Source organism: Lissotriton vulgaris, chromosome 5 (genome assembly GCF_964263255.1).
Source record: "Lissotriton vulgaris chromosome 5, aLisVul1.2, whole genome shotgun sequence".
In the NCBI taxonomy this organism is placed as follows: Eukaryota; Metazoa; Chordata; class Amphibia; order Caudata; family Salamandridae; genus Lissotriton; species Lissotriton vulgaris.
Window position 1 is genome coordinate 1,944,625,741 of NC_141693.1, and position 16,227 is coordinate 1,944,641,967.

The 16,227-nt window shown below is 46.8% G+C and overlaps 1 protein-coding gene across 1 annotated transcript in view; it reads left to right on the forward strand.

Moving 5' to 3' along the window:
* The window catches only part of LOC147717822 (regulator of G protein signaling 3-like), a 434,129-nt gene that overhangs the window by 341,716 nt on the left and 76,186 nt on the right, over window positions 1–16,227 (forward strand). Inside the window, exon 3 of the mRNA XM_086924605.1 lies at window positions 13,485–13,558. Coding sequence (XP_086780731.1) covers window positions 13,485–13,558 — 74 coding nt within the window. The remainder of the gene's footprint in view (window positions 1–13,484; window positions 13,559–16,227) is intronic.

The window sequence follows — 16,227 nt, forward strand, 5'->3', positions numbered from 1 at the left end:
TGTCCCAGTGCATGATGGGAACAGGGCAAACCAAACTACAAAAGCCAATTCTTACACTGGGAAGGAAACAAGCTCCCGGGGACCGGTTTCTGGCATTACAGCCGTCTTCGGCCCGGTTTGCTTGAATCCTGATGGTGCAATGAGCAAGGGTCTCACATCTGAGAATACCCTTCCACGCTTAGGGTGGACAAAAATATTTACAACAAGGGGTGGTGAGGGACAGAGTCTCTGAATTAAGCAGAAAGCTCTCACCCAGTCAAGAGATCAGGGCTAGATCCAACACCGTTTTTTAGCTCACTGCACCATCCCAGTTTCAGAACCTGGCTGTATGCAAATTAGTCTGTTCCTGTCCCAGTGCATGATGGGAACAGGGCAAACCAAACTACAAAAGCCAATTCTTACACTGGGAAGGAAACAAGCTCCCGGGGACCGGTTTCTGGCATTACAGCCGTCTTCGGCCCGGTTTGCTTGAATCCTGATGGTGCAATGAGCAAGGGTCTCACATCTGAGAATACCCTTCCACGCTTAGGGTGGACAAAAATATTTACAACAAGGGGTGGTGAGGGACAGAGTCTCTGAATTAAGCAGAAAGCTCTCACCCAGTCAAGAGATCAGGGCTAGATCCAACACCGTTTTTTAGCTCACTGCACCATCCCAGTTTCAGAACCTGGCTGTATGCAAATTAGTCTGTTCCTGTCCCAGTGCATGATGGGAACAGGGCAAACCAAACTACAAAAGCCAATTCTTACACTGGGAAGGAAACAAGCTCCCGGGGACCGGTTTCTGGCATTACAGCCGTCTTCGGCCCGGTTTGCTTGAATCCTGATGGTGCAATGAGCAAGGGTCTCACATCTGAGAATACCCTTCCACGCTTAGGGTGGACAAAAATATTTACAACAAGGGGTGGTGAGGGACAGAGTCTCTGAATTAAGCAGAAAGCTCTCACCCAGTCAAGAGATCAGGGCTAGATCCAACACCGTTTTTTAGCTCACTGCACCATCCCAGTTTCAGAACCTGGCTGTATGCAAATTAGTCTGTTCCTGTCCCAGTGCATGATGGGAACAGGGCAAACCAAACTACAAAAGCCAATTCTTACACTGGGAAGGAAACAAGCTCCCGGGGACCGGTTTCTGGCATTACAGCCGTCTTCGGCCCGGTTTGCTTGAATCCTGATGGTGCAATGAGCAAGGGTCTCACATCTGAGAATACCCTTCCACGCTTAGGGTGGACAAAAATATTTACAACAAGGGGTGGTGAGGGACAGAGTCTCTGAATTAAGCAGAAAGCTCTCACCCAGTCAAGAGATCAGGGCTAGATCCAACACCGTTTTTTAGCTCACTGCACCATCCCAGTTTCAGAACCTGGCTGTATGCAAATTAGTCTGTTCCTGTCCCAGTGCATGATGGGAACAGGGCAAACCAAACTACAAAAGCCAATTCTTACACTGGGAAGGAAACAAGCTCCCGGGGACCGGTTTCTGGCATTACAGCCGTCTTCGGCCCGGTTTGCTTGAATCCTGATGGTGCAATGAGCAAGGGTCTCACATCTGAGAATACCCTTCCACGCTTAGGGTGGACAAAAATATTTACAACAAGGGGTGGTGAGGGACAGAGTCTCTGAATTAAGCAGAAAGCTCTCACCCAGTCAAGAGATCAGGGCTAGATCCAACACCGTTTTTTAGCTCACTGCACCATCCCAGTTTCAGAACCTGGCTGTATGCAAATTAGTCTGTTCCTGTCCCAGTGCATGATGGGAACAGGGCAAACCAAACTACAAAAGCCAATTCTTACACTGGGAAGGAAACAAGCTCCCGGGGACCGGTTTCTGGCATTACAGCCGTCTTCGGCCCGGTTTGCTTGAATCCTGATGGTGCAATGAGCAAGGGTCTCACATCTGAGAATACCCTTCCACGCTTAGGGTGGACAAAAATATTTACAACAAGGGGTGGTGAGGGACAGAGTCTCTGAATTAAGCAGAAAGCTCTCACCCAGTCAAGAGATCAGGGCTAGATCCAACACCGTTTTTTAGCTCACTGCACCATCCCAGTTTCAGAACCTGGCTGTATGCAAATTAGTCTGTTCCTGTCCCAGTGCATGATGGGAACAGGGCAAACCAAACTACAAAAGCCAATTCTTACACTGGGAAGGAAACAAGCTCCCGGGGACCGGTTTCTGGCATTACAGCCGTCTTCGGCCCGGTTTGCTTGAATCCTGATGGTGCAATGAGCAAGGGTCTCACATCTGAGAATACCCTTCCACGCTTAGGGTGGACAAAAATATTTACAACAAGGGGTGGTGAGGGACAGAGTCTCTGAATTAAGCAGAAAGCTCTCACCCAGTCAAGAGATCAGGGCTAGATCCAACACCGTTTTTTAGCTCACTGCACCATCCCAGTTTCAGAACCTGGCTGTATGCAAATTAGTCTGTTCCTGTCCCAGTGCATGATGGGAACAGGGCAAACCAAACTACAAAAGCCAATTCTTACACTGGGAAGGAAACAAGCTCCCGGGGACCGGTTTCTGGCATTACAGCCGTCTTCGGCCCGGTTTGCTTGAATCCTGATGGTGCAATGAGCAAGGGTCTCACATCTGAGAATACCCTTCCACGCTTAGGGTGGACAAAAATATTTACAACAAGGGGTGGTGAGGGACAGAGTCTCTGAATTAAGCAGAAAGCTCTCACCCAGTCAAGAGATCAGGGCTAGATCCAACACCGTTTTTTAGCTCACTGCACCATCCCAGTTTCAGAACCTGGCTGTATGCAAATTAGTCTGTTCCTGTCCCAGTGCATGATGGGAACAGGGCAAACCAAACTACAAAAGCCAATTCTTACACTGGGAAGGAAACAAGCTCCCGGGGACCGGTTTCTGGCATTACAGCCGTCTTCGGCCCGGTTTGCTTGAATCCTGATGGTGCAATGAGCAAGGGTCTCACATCTGAGAATACCCTTCCACGCTTAGGGTGGACAAAAATATTTACAACAAGGGGTGGTGAGGGACAGAGTCTCTGAATTAAGCAGAAAGCTCTCACCCAGTCAAGAGATCAGGGCTAGATCCAACACCGTTTTTTAGCTCACTGCACCATCCCAGTTTCAGAACCTGGCTGTATGCAAATTAGTCTGTTCCTGTCCCAGTGCATGATGGGAACAGGGCAAACCAAACTACAAAAGCCAATTCTTACACTGGGAAGGAAACAAGCTCCCGGGGACCGGTTTCTGGCATTACAGCCGTCTTCGGCCCGGTTTGCTTGAATCCTGATGGTGCAATGAGCAAGGGTCTCACATCTGAGAATACCCTTCCACGCTTAGGGTGGACAAAAATATTTACAACAAGGGGTGGTGAGGGACAGAGTCTCTGAATTAAGCAGAAAGCTCTCACCCAGTCAAGAGATCAGGGCTAGATCCAACACCGTTTTTTAGCTCACTGCACCATCCCAGTTTCAGAACCTGGCTGTATGCAAATTAGTCTGTTCCTGTCCCAGTGCATGATGGGAACAGGGCAAACCAAACTACAAAAGCCAATTCTTACACTGGGAAGGAAACAAGCTCCCGGGGACCGGTTTCTGGCATTACAGCCGTCTTCGGCCCGGTTTGCTTGAATCCTGATGGTGCAATGAGCAAGGGTCTCACATCTGAGAATACCCTTCCACGCTTAGGGTGGACAAAAATATTTACAACAAGGGGTGGTGAGGGACAGAGTCTCTGAATTAAGCAGAAAGCTCTCACCCAGTCAAGAGATCAGGGCTAGATCCAACACCGTTTTTTAGCTCACTGCACCATCCCAGTTTCAGAACCTGGCTGTATGCAAATTAGTCTGTTCCTGTCCCAGTGCATGATGGGAACAGGGCAAACCAAACTACAAAAGCCAATTCTTACACTGGGAAGGAAACAAGCTCCCGGGGACCGGTTTCTGGCATTACAGCCGTCTTCGGCCCGGTTTGCTTGAATCCTGATGGTGCAATGAGCAAGGGTCTCACATCTGAGAATACCCTTCCACGCTTAGGGTGGACAAAAATATTTACAACAAGGGGTGGTGAGGGACAGAGTCTCTGAATTAAGCAGAAAGCTCTCACCCAGTCAAGAGATCAGGGCTAGATCCAACACCGTTTTTTAGCTCACTGCACCATCCCAGTTTCAGAACCTGGCTGTATGCAAATTAGTCTGTTCCTGTCCCAGTGCATGATGGGAACAGGGCAAACCAAACTACAAAAGCCAATTCTTACACTGGGAAGGAAACAAGCTCCCGGGGACCGGTTTCTGGCATTACAGCCGTCTTCGGCCCGGTTTGCTTGAATCCTGATGGTGCAATGAGCAAGGGTCTCACATCTGAGAATACCCTTCCACGCTTAGGGTGGACAAAAATATTTACAACAAGGGGTGGTGAGGGACAGAGTCTCTGAATTAAGCAGAAAGCTCTCACCCAGTCAAGAGATCAGGGCTAGATCCAACACCGTTTTTTAGCTCACTGCACCATCCCAGTTTCAGAACCTGGCTGTATGCAAATTAGTCTGTTCCTGTCCCAGTGCATGATGGGAACAGGGCAAACCAAACTACAAAAGCCAATTCTTACACTGGGAAGGAAACAAGCTCCCGGGGACCGGTTTCTGGCATTACAGCCGTCTTCGGCCCGGTTTGCTTGAATCCTGATGGTGCAATGAGCAAGGGTCTCACATCTGAGAATACCCTTCCACGCTTAGGGTGGACAAAAATATTTACAACAAGGGGTGGTGAGGGACAGAGTCTCTGAATTAAGCAGAAAGCTCTCACCCAGTCAAGAGATCAGGGCTAGATCCAACACCGTTTTTTAGCTCACTGCACCATCCCAGTTTCAGAACCTGGCTGTATGCAAATTAGTCTGTTCCTGTCCCAGTGCATGATGGGAACAGGGCAAACCAAACTACAAAAGCCAATTCTTACACTGGGAAGGAAACAAGCTCCCGGGGACCGGTTTCTGGCATTACAGCCGTCTTCGGCCCGGTTTGCTTGAATCCTGATGGTGCAATGAGCAAGGGTCTCACATCTGAGAATACCCTTCCACGCTTAGGGTGGACAAAAATATTTACAACAAGGGGTGGTGAGGGACAGAGTCTCTGAATTAAGCAGAAAGCTCTCACCCAGTCAAGAGATCAGGGCTAGATCCAACACCGTTTTTTAGCTCACTGCACCATCCCAGTTTCAGAACCTGGCTGTATGCAAATTAGTCTGTTCCTGTCCCAGTGCATGATGGGAACAGGGCAAACCAAACTACAAAAGCCAATTCTTACACTGGGAAGGAAACAAGCTCCCGGGGACCGGTTTCTGGCATTACAGCCGTCTTCGGCCCGGTTTGCTTGAATCCTGATGGTGCAATGAGCAAGGGTCTCACATCTGAGAATACCCTTCCACGCTTAGGGTGGACAAAAATATTTACAACAAGGGGTGGTGAGGGACAGAGTCTCTGAATTAAGCAGAAAGCTCTCACCCAGTCAAGAGATCAGGGCTAGATCCAACACCGTTTTTTAGCTCACTGCACCATCCCAGTTTCAGAACCTGGCTGTATGCAAATTAGTCTGTTCCTGTCCCAGTGCATGATGGGAACAGGGCAAACCAAACTACAAAAGCCAATTCTTACACTGGGAAGGAAACAAGCTCCCGGGGACCGGTTTCTGGCATTACAGCCGTCTTCGGCCCGGTTTGCTTGAATCCTGATGGTGCAATGAGCAAGGGTCGTCTTTTTTTAGAAGCAGCTGCCATATTCAGGTTACAGCAAGCCGGGTCTAAAGAAAGGGGCGACGGTGAGCAGCTTCTAAAGAAAGGGGCACAGCCACTAAGAAAGTGGTCTGGCATTTGTGAGAGTTTGAGCTATTGGCATTAGAAATGACCATGCTTTTTATTTATGTGTTGGTTTTAAAAACACATAAGTAAAAGACATTGGCATTTACAATGCCGTCTCCTCGTCATGCTTCAACATCCTGCGCATGCTACGTAAGATCTTCCGGTGGATCCCCACCGAGACCAGGAAGACGGTCACCCAGGCCCTCGTCACCAGCCGTCTGGACTACGGCAACTCCCTCTACGCCGGAACCACCGCCAACATTCAGAAGAGACTCCAGCGGATTCAGAACGCCTCAGCATGACTCATCCTGGACATCCCCCGTCGCAGCCACATCTCCGGACACCTGAGAGATCTGCACTGGCTCCCGTACAACAAGAGAATCACCTTCCGTCTCCTCACCCACGCACACAAAGCCCTACACAACCAAGGCCCAGGATACCTCAACAGCCGCCTCAACTTCTACGCTCCCACACGCCAGCTTCGATCGACCGGCCACGCCCTCGCCTTCCCCCGCATCCGAAGAGCCACCACAGGAGGAAGGTCCTTCTCCTACCTGGCTGCCAAGACTTGGAACTCCCTCCCGACCCACCTCCGCCTGACCCAGGACCACCTTGCCTTCAGGAAGCAGCTCAAGACCTGGCTGTTCGAGCAGTAGCGGACCCCCCCTCCCCTAGCGCCTTGAGACCCTCCGGGTGAGTAGTGCGCTATATAAATGCTTTGATTGATTGATTGACAATGCCAATAGCTTAAACTCTCACAAATGCGAGTCCTATTACATTGAAAATGCTTGTTTTAAAAGTTGTCTCAGACCCGGAAGTAATTTAAAACATTCCTCGAAACTGGTTCCTTTCGGGTTCTGTATTCATATCCATAGCTATTCATGCAAAAGTAGTGATCGATTTCTGAACAAGTGCTTGTAAAAAACTTAAGTTGGTCCATATCGTTCCTGGTTATATTTCACATATTTGACTTAATTTTCCATTCCCTGTGAGTCTTTACTTTTTTCCAGGATATTTGGTCATTTTTTTGTCGGGCATCTTATTACTGTTCTGTACTACTTAATTTGCATTGAGTGGCATCCAGGTGTTTATAACAGGGCGCAATTGAGTTGCAGCTGAATGTAATGCAAGTTTCTCGCAGTTCCTGTCAGTGGGGCAAAAACCTGTTCAGAATATGTGGTCATCCAATGCTTGCCCTCGGTCACAAAGCCAGGGTTGTGGCATTTATTCAGATATCTACTTGTCCATGGGGCAGGTTGCTTTATAAATCTACTTGTCCTGTAACAAAACCCACTTGTCATTTGTGTGCCATGTATAGCGGCGACAAATTACAGCAGCAATCTATTTATATAAGAGCTCTGTAATAGCCTCTCTGATTACATGAGGGCTCCTTCCATAGTTGGGTTTTGTTACTAGCAATTCCATGATGTTGCCACATTTCCGCAGATCTACATACTAGGGCTAAAGGTAATGGTAAGCAACACTTCCAGGGTTGGAATGCCCTTTTGAGTCTGTGCAAACCAATTAACTTGCATGTTTGGGGGGTTTTCACCAACTCTTCTTTAATCGCTTCACATACTGAGAAATGTTGGAAATTTACTCCTGACAATGGCAAACATAAAGCTTCTTTCAGGGTTGGGGAAAAACAGTGGTTGGAGGGAAAGTGAACTTGCAAACACTCAGATTTCCGCATGAGCAAATCTACACCTGCATATTTGCTCGTGCTTAAATGCCCTTCACAAGTATTTTCTAGGAGTGCTATTTCTTGGCCTACTTCTGCAAAGTCTTGTGAATTCACGAAAGTCGTATATCTGCACTTAATCCAAGGACATGAGTGCACTTTATTTAATAAATGGGCCCCTAATTAGGTCTGGCGTTAACCATGACCTTTTTGTGTTTATTAAAATTCTGTCCCTCCCTTACGGTCTATTGGCTAGCTTCACTGTGAGGGACAGCATTCTGTTCTTACACAAGGAGCATATCTACACACAGTCTTTTTGTTCAGTGCCAGGAAATACTGTGCAATGTTTGCTTTTTGAGACCCAAACAATTTTTGCTTTGGCCAATGCTTGTTATATTGGTGAGGGCCCGGCAGCTCCCACACTAGTAAGGTTTTACAAAAACCATACCAAAACAAGTCACACATTGACAAAACCAAAGGGATGACCATCAATTTCAGACATACTGGCTTTAACAATGCTTGTTTATTTTTATGTTTCCCATAATCTTATTAAAACTTGTTACACCGATTTTCCATTATGGATATTTTTGGGAAATACTAGCATGCATCAACACATTTTAATAAATGATGCTGCAAAGAAATAATACCTAACTTTTTTCAGTAGTTTAGCAAAATGTTTTTGCATTTTTTTTGTGAACATTCTATTTTGAAAGCAAAGAATCACCAGTTTTGCTTTCAAGCTTCTGCAAATATTTGCATCTAATCAGAAAGCATTCTGGGAGCATTATCCATAGCCTCATATTGCTAAACATTGAAAACGTGTGTATACTTTTTTATACTCTGACCACTGTCAGTAGTGTAGTCAGAGGTTACAACATTTACTTAGAGTCCTCACCCTAATAATAAAGCCTTTGCACTAATGAACCATAAATACAAGTTTGAACAGCATTAACACATGGACACAAATATTACCTTAACTGCAGGCAATGCCTTTCCCTGATCCTTAATGGGGACTGTAAACTGGTAGCCCAAGGATAAAATACACATGAAAACTTGCTACTCTTGACCCCAAACAATATGTCCCACAGGGCAATAGTCATGTATGTCAGTTGCAGTTGTGATTATGTGCAAATATATGGGTAGAGTGGCACTGGATGCAAATTTTAGTGTACATGGTTCAGCAACACTCTTAATTATAAAGCCCCTCCCTTTTTGGGACCCCCTACTTTTTTCATCCAATTAATGCCCCATCCACGGGGTCTAATCCCATATTAAATGGTCCAAGAAAATGCTGAAAATAGTTATTCATACTTGCTTTAAAGTGAAATCCATAAAGACATGTTTACCCTGTCCCACTGGGCTGCAATCTCTTCCCTCAATTAATGTCTGTTTTTATCATGAAATCAGCACTCTAGGGTAATCAAAAGGCAACAAGGCAACACATAGCAATTGTTCTAAGTGAATAAATGGCTTTGATTTAACTCCCTCCTCTGGGCGCCGTTTTCCCCCCTCAACCCTTTGGTTTGTTTTCTTCTATCTCCCTCCCTGCCCCTCTAGGGACTGCTATCTCTAGTTAATTACATTTTTAAACTCTTTTTAATTGTGGTACATGGATCATTATTGTGCTTTGTGTTCGCCTCTTTATTGAATCACTCCTTCATGTCATCCAAAGGGCGGTACTCGCCTACAGCGATGTGCCAATATGGCCAGTTTTGGCCCCAACAATTCTGCCTCTACTGTTTGCTAAAATGTTATCCCGCCTGTATAAATTACGCTCTACTATTGTTCTCGTCTTGTGTGTTCATGTCTTGAATACAGCAGCAAAACAGTATGCATTCTTTGTAAAGTGCCCCAGCACCCTTTGGGATTTTGAAACACCATCTGCTGGGCAGAACTGCAGCTCAGAGAGTAAACCCTACTGGGAAGAGAAGGGACTGCAGCTTAGAGAGTAACGGCCTCTTCTGGACAGAGGCAGAACTGCAGCTCAGAGACTAAAAAATTGCACTTGACAGAAATAGTGTTCCAGCTCAGAGGATAATATATGCTGCTGGGCAGAGACAGAGCTGCAGTTCAGAGGGTACCACCCTCTACAGGGCAGAGGCAGAGCTGCAGCTAAGAAAAAGAACTACAGCTGCAAAGGTGATAGTGATTCTCTCTGGAGTGGGAGCTGATCAAAATCTAGTAGTATTGTGTTCTGGACCAGAATCAGGTTGTCTACGAATGATTTCTTGCCCCATGAGCATACCGTGCACTAAGGATGATGGAGGTGGCCCGCTCCATCCGTGCTGTGTTCCCCAAGCGAGTGGCTCTCTGCACTGGCCCGGTGGCCGGCTATCCCAGGCCACATATCTTCTTTTATTTCACACCTTAAGTCTGTCCAGCAGCACGGTCTGGCTCCTCACTCTCATCCATCTACCTCAACAGTGGTCTGTAGATAGCTCTGACCATATGTGCCCGGCTCTGCCCTTGAGGTCTCAGTGACAGCCGGGCAGCAGTGTAGGGCCTATTCAACGCACCCAAGGGGCAGTTTCCACTTGAGGTTTATCTGACACAAAGAGTGTATCACTGCATGCATCAGATATGAGGCCTCATTTGTTGAACTGCACCCTCTACTGGAGATTAGATCAATAACTCAGTCTCCAGCTGCCCAGTCCACCTTTAGCATGGTGTATCTCCATCTAGCATATCACATCCTATTGTAGTTGCATTATCTGCCAGTTCTGTAGGATACAGCCAGAGTATTGGTCACAGCTACAGTATTGTATCCAGTCCTCATTTGTTACATTGTGTCCATTTCTGGAGCCAAATCTAAAGCATCAACTTAATTTCCAGAGATTTCATCAATCAATCAGGGATTTGTGAAGCGCACTGCTCACCTGTGAGGGTCTCAAGGCGCTGGGGGCCAGAGGGGTGTCCGGCAGCTCTGCGTCATCCAAAAAGCCAGGTCTTGAGGCTCTTCCTGAATGCTTGTGTGGGGGTTTGTCTGATGCTGAGGGGTAGTTTGTTCCAGGTCTTGGCTGCGATGTAGGAGAAAGCCCTTCCTCCCATTCTGGCTTTCCAGAAGCAAGGGATTTCATCCAGGGCGAGGTCGGAGGAGCTGAGGTTTCTCTTGGGGGTGTGGTAGGAGATTCTTTTGTTAAGGTACTGGGGTCTGGTGTTGTGGAGTGGAATTGTAGGCATGAGTAATCCGCTTGAAGGTCACTCTGTTTTTGATGAGAAGCCCGTGGAGGTTCGTAGGTGCTGGGTGACGTGGTCTTGTCGTGGGGTGCCGAGGACGTGTCTGGCTGCAGCATTCTGGACGTCTAGAGTTTGTGGAGTAGACATCTGTTAATTCTGGCATAGAGAACATTCCTGTAGTCAGTCTGCTCGTTATGAGTGCGTGGTTGATGGTCTTCCTGGTTTGGCAGGGGATCCACTTGTAGGTCTTGTGGAGTAGTGGAGGGTGTTGAAGCATGTTGAAGATACGGTGTTGATCTGTTGGTTCATGGTGAGTGAGGAGTCTAGTATGATACTGAGGTTGTGGGTGTAGTCCGTGGGTGTGTGAGGGTTGCAAAGGGCACGTGGCCACCAGGTGTCGTCCCACCCTGAGGGGCTGGATCCGAGGACGAGAACTTCTGTCTGCTTGAGTTGAGCTTGATGCAGCTGGTGCTCATCTAGGATGCAACGCCGTTCATTCCTTCCTGGAAGATGAGTCTAGTGGTGTCGGGTTCCTTGGTGAGGGAAAAGATGAGCTGGAAGTCGTCGGCATAGGATACTTTGCTAAGTCCGTATTTTCTGAGAATGGTTGCGGGTGGAGTCCTGTAGATGTGGAAGAACCGGGGGCTGAATGAGGAAACTTGGGGTACTCCTCATCTGAACTCTGTGGGTTCGGAGAGGAAAGACGGCAATCTGATTTTTTTAGATCATTCCGCGAGGAAGGATCGGATCCAGTCTAGAGCAGTTCCCTGTATGCCTGCGTCATGGAGTCTGGTGTCTAGTGTGAAGTGGGAGACCGTGACGAAGGCTGCTGAGAGGTCCAATAGGAGGAGGGCCGCCGTGTGACATTGGTCAAGGAGAGTGTAGATGTCGTCTGTGGCAGCAAGGAGGGCGGTCTCTGTGCTGTGGTTGCTGCGGAATCCGGATTTAGAAGTGTTGAGGATCGAGTTGGATTCTATGAAGTTCATCTAAATTATTGTGTTCAGTTCTAGAGATCAAATACCACATCTAGATGGATAATGTAAAAGATATGTATATGCATTTGACTAATCTTCATGAAACATTCATCAACAAATTACATCCCCCTCAACTCCTTCCTGTAAAGTTTTGGGACGATCCGTGAAATGGGGCTGAGAAAAAGGAGGTCCCAAATCATGTTTTCCTCATGCGATTTCCCATAGAAACTTTAGACAACACTGCAGCCATAACGGCCAAATGGAATTACACCAAATTTCACAGAAAGCTAGATTTGTACCAGTAAAGCATACCTTTTGTGATTTGGTATAAATCTGTTCTGCCATTTTAGAGAAATTAAGCTTCAAAGTTTGTTTATATCTAGTGACACAGTGCTACTGAGGGAGTACCGAAGGAGTACAGAGGTACTAAACTGCAAATTAATCATATTGATTGACTGGCCGCAACATGAAGAGAAATGTGGCTACAGGGTAGGTAGGTAGGAGTACCTTGACCCCCTCCACCCCGTCCCTTGTGGGGTCCCTGAGGGTTCCCCCCCTTGGGTCAAACTAAAAAACAAATTGCGTCACCGCAGACTTTCAATACTCTAGCTCTATTTAATTTAATTTAAAGGAGTTTGTAGAGCGCCTGGTGACGCCTCCCGGCGTGTCCCCGCGCTGTGGAGAGAGTGTGAGATAGTGTAGAGGAAACCAATCACATGGTAAAGAGGCAGGTTTTCAACTTCTTCCTAAACATGATTTCATATTCTTGCTATAATCAGTGTGGAATTTAGCTAGAGTACCACAAAATTACGCCAAGATTACTGTGACACAAAAAAAAACATTGGGTGGGTGTCTGTGGGTTGTTGTGTGACCATGACAGGTAGACCAACAAATAGGGGTTGGCCACGCACAAAAGTTGTGCGCATGGCACAGGATTGGCAACACGCAGGAGCTAGGTCGCAGGGAGTTTGATGCCAAAGACTGTGATATGGTGCAGGGTAGGCCTACTTAGGTATGGCAAAAAAATATTACTTTACATAAAAATAAAGAAATTAATTCAGCAGAAAATGCAAAGGTTGAAGCGATGTTATAGTTAGGTGAAAAAGTCAGTTAAAATCTTACATTTTAAACTCTAAAAAACACTGAAATTCTCCAGTTATAGTTAACTTAAAGAACTATATCTCATTCCCTCGCCATGCACTGCTTATGACCTCACATACTACATCACTTGTTAAGTGTTCTATCACATCACTGATAACATCACTGATGACATCTGAAACATACACACTCACACATTCACACACCCATACTCACTCACTCACTCACTCTGCGGTAGTTAGGGAGAAGAGCATTTCTATAATCAAAACTGGGCTCCCTCGTTTAAACAAACTCTCTGAAGATATCACATTTCTGCAGATCTTTGAGTGTATTTATTTATTGTGTTGACATGTTTCAGCTCTATTTGATGGAACAGTAGTCTTCTTTAGGATATTCGAACAGTGCCGTTTTACATAATGATATGTTTTAGAAATGTAGCTTTTAAAGAGATGACTTTGAAGGTACCATCTTTGGCACAGAGGGGGCAGGGACATATTATATTCCATACAAAACAAATGTTGCCTGTTAATCCTTCAAAGAAAGTAGGCTTTGCTGCTAGCCTGCATTTTAATTTGTCTCACATTTGACCTCACGTGTGTGATTAACTCAAGTCTTCCTCGCAGGATTTAAAGACAGTCCATGTATTTTTGCTTTTGCTTCATTTCAGAAATATGACGTCACTGTGTTACACCCTCTGCTCTCTCTTCCTTCCTCTCTCAATCACTCTCTCTCCTTGTCTTACAGTCGTTGGCGTCCAGTGTGGAGTCGGACCTCGGGCTGGAGTGTGAAGGCGAGAGACCCCGGCATCAGCACAAGAGGTAACTGTGAGGGGAAGGCATATACTCCATTGAACACAGAGATGTCTCCTTAAAGTGAGACTCCCCGCAAACACCACAACCTCTGGGACACACACAGCTGTCTCTTAGAGTCTCTGAGAGGCGGCTCCAAGGTGACATACACTGCCTCTTCCTGTAGGGTCCTCTGTTAGACCCCGACATACAAATGTAGCTCTCGCTTTTGGTCCCCCTGTCTCTTAATGAGGGACCCTTCTCTCACAAACTGTCTCTTGTGTGAAACCCTCCAGCCCTCTTCTCACTGACTCTAACATACTTATCTGTGTCTTACAGCGAGACCCCGCCCTGACGTATACATCTGACCCTTATACGAGACACTCAGATCTAAAGAGCTGTCTCTTATAGCAAGGGCATCCTCTCCATGACACTGACATATACAGCTGTCTCTTGTTTGAGAACCCCATCTCTCCTCTCTCTGACTTTGATATACATCCGTCTCTCACTACGGGGACCTACTCTTTCTGACACTGACATTTATATCTGTCTCTTGTGTGATTGTCTCTTAATCAGTTGTCTCTAGGATAAGACATATACTGCTGTCACTTGTATGAGTCCCCCCATCACCTCTCTCTTTGACTTTAATATACACAGCCGTCTCTTAATATGGGCACATCCTGGCATGCACAGCTGTCTCTTGAATGAGACAAATACAGCTGTCTCCGACTTAGAGACACACAGCCGTCTCTTACTACGAGGGCCTCCTCTCCCTCACAGGGGCATATGCAGCTGTCTCTTGTATGAGAATGAGATCTGTAGGGCTGTCACTTTAAAAAATATTTATATTTTTAAGGAGTTTTATATAGCACTAACACTTGACCTGTAGGTATTGGAGCGCTTTACATGAACACCTGTCCCATTACACAAGGACACATTCATTTTGTTATGATTTTCCCAGAATCACAGAATGTCGAGTGTCCCTGCCGAGACTCGAACCCGTTTCCCCAGCTCCAAGGGGCCGTTAAGCCACATTCTCTCCCCTTAGAGCTCCACAGCCGTCTCTTACTGCAAGGGCCCCCTCCCCCCTCGCAGGGGCACACACAGTTGTCTCTTGTGTGAGACATATACAGCTGTGGCTTGTATCCTCTCTTCTCTCCCTGGCTTTTATATACACTTCTGTCTCTTAATATGTGCTAATCCTATCACAGACAGGCGCACTCAGCTGTCTCTTGTGTTTAGACCCTCTATATATTTCCAGGCGGAGGATAAACTAGCTTATCATGTTATAATGCAATTTTAAAAATAGTACCATCGTTGTGTTACGTTATGCTTTAATGTTTTTTTTTATAGTGTATAAAACTGCGAAAGGCTTCTTGGCAATAAAACTGACAGAGCAGACCTCCCAAAAACGAAGTGCCTGGAACCCTTCCCGGCTCTCAGAAGGCTCTAGAACAGGATGCAGCCTCTGGGCCTCAGTTTTAGTTGAGTGCCCGCCCGCACTGCCGCCGCCAACCCCTTTTGAAGGGGACTTTTCTGCGACAGCGCTTCCGCCCACAAGGTGGCAGCACTGTCGAGGAAAGTACACCCTGCTGACCGGCCGCCGCGCAGCACCGCGTGGGAAGCGCCGCCCTCCGTGGGTTTTTTTCAATTTTCAAAAGCAAGGTCTCAGTGCGCGAGCGACACTTTTCATCTTCAGACTTTGAAATAGAGAAAGGGAGCGGAAGGGTTTTCAAACAGAAAGAAGAGAAGTGCAGGAAACTCAAGGGAGAATTAGTGATGAAAAAGAGACTTCAAGAGTGAGGGAAAGAGACAGGAAGTGCAGTGGTGGAAGAAAGAGACTCGAGGTGGAATTGGGAAGACTAGTCAACGATGGTATACATTAGATAAAGAGACACAAACTGTAGGGTGAGAAAAAAAGAGGCAAGAGGCACCCATGGCATTTATGAGATAAAGAGACACGAAGTGCAGGGGTGGAAGAAGGAGGCATCAGTTGGAATCATGGAGACAGGGTCGGATTGGGATCACAATTCGGCCCGGGCACTGACGAAAAAAGTGGCCCATATTCAAGAGGCGTGGCCCATATTTAAGGGGCGTGGCCCACATTCAAGGGGCGTGCCCTTTCATGAAACACCATTTGCACATACAAGGAATGAAAGTGGGAGGATACTGTTCTTGCACACGACACAGGGCCAAGGTGACAATGGCCTACATGCTGAGCAACTAAAAAAAATAGCAAGGCCCCTTTTTGTCACAAAATTATTCCAGCCCTCTAGCGCAGGAGCACGTGAAAAGCAGCAAAGCCCCTGCTATTACTAACCTTCTCAGCCCTCCCCAGACCTTCAGCTCAGGAGCACATGAACAGAGGTAAGGCCCCTGCAATTAGTAAATTAATCAACCCTCCAGGCCTTGGGAAAATGTCCTGGCAGGGGAGCACAAAACACAGCTTTCTGGGTCATCCAAGGTAGCCAGGTAGCCAGGGGGGAGGCTGAGGTGAAGCTGGTGCATGGGAAGTGCCTTCCCTGTGTGTTCTGGCAGTTTGAGTGTTTACCATTTACTGTAGTATTACCCTTGTACCTGTGTATGGTACCCTTTTGTAACTTGCACACGTCACTTTTCTCTTGTAACACACTGTTTGCTACCTCTCACTTTTGTTTGCTTTAGATACTTGCACAAGTGCCACCATTGCCTACGTAACG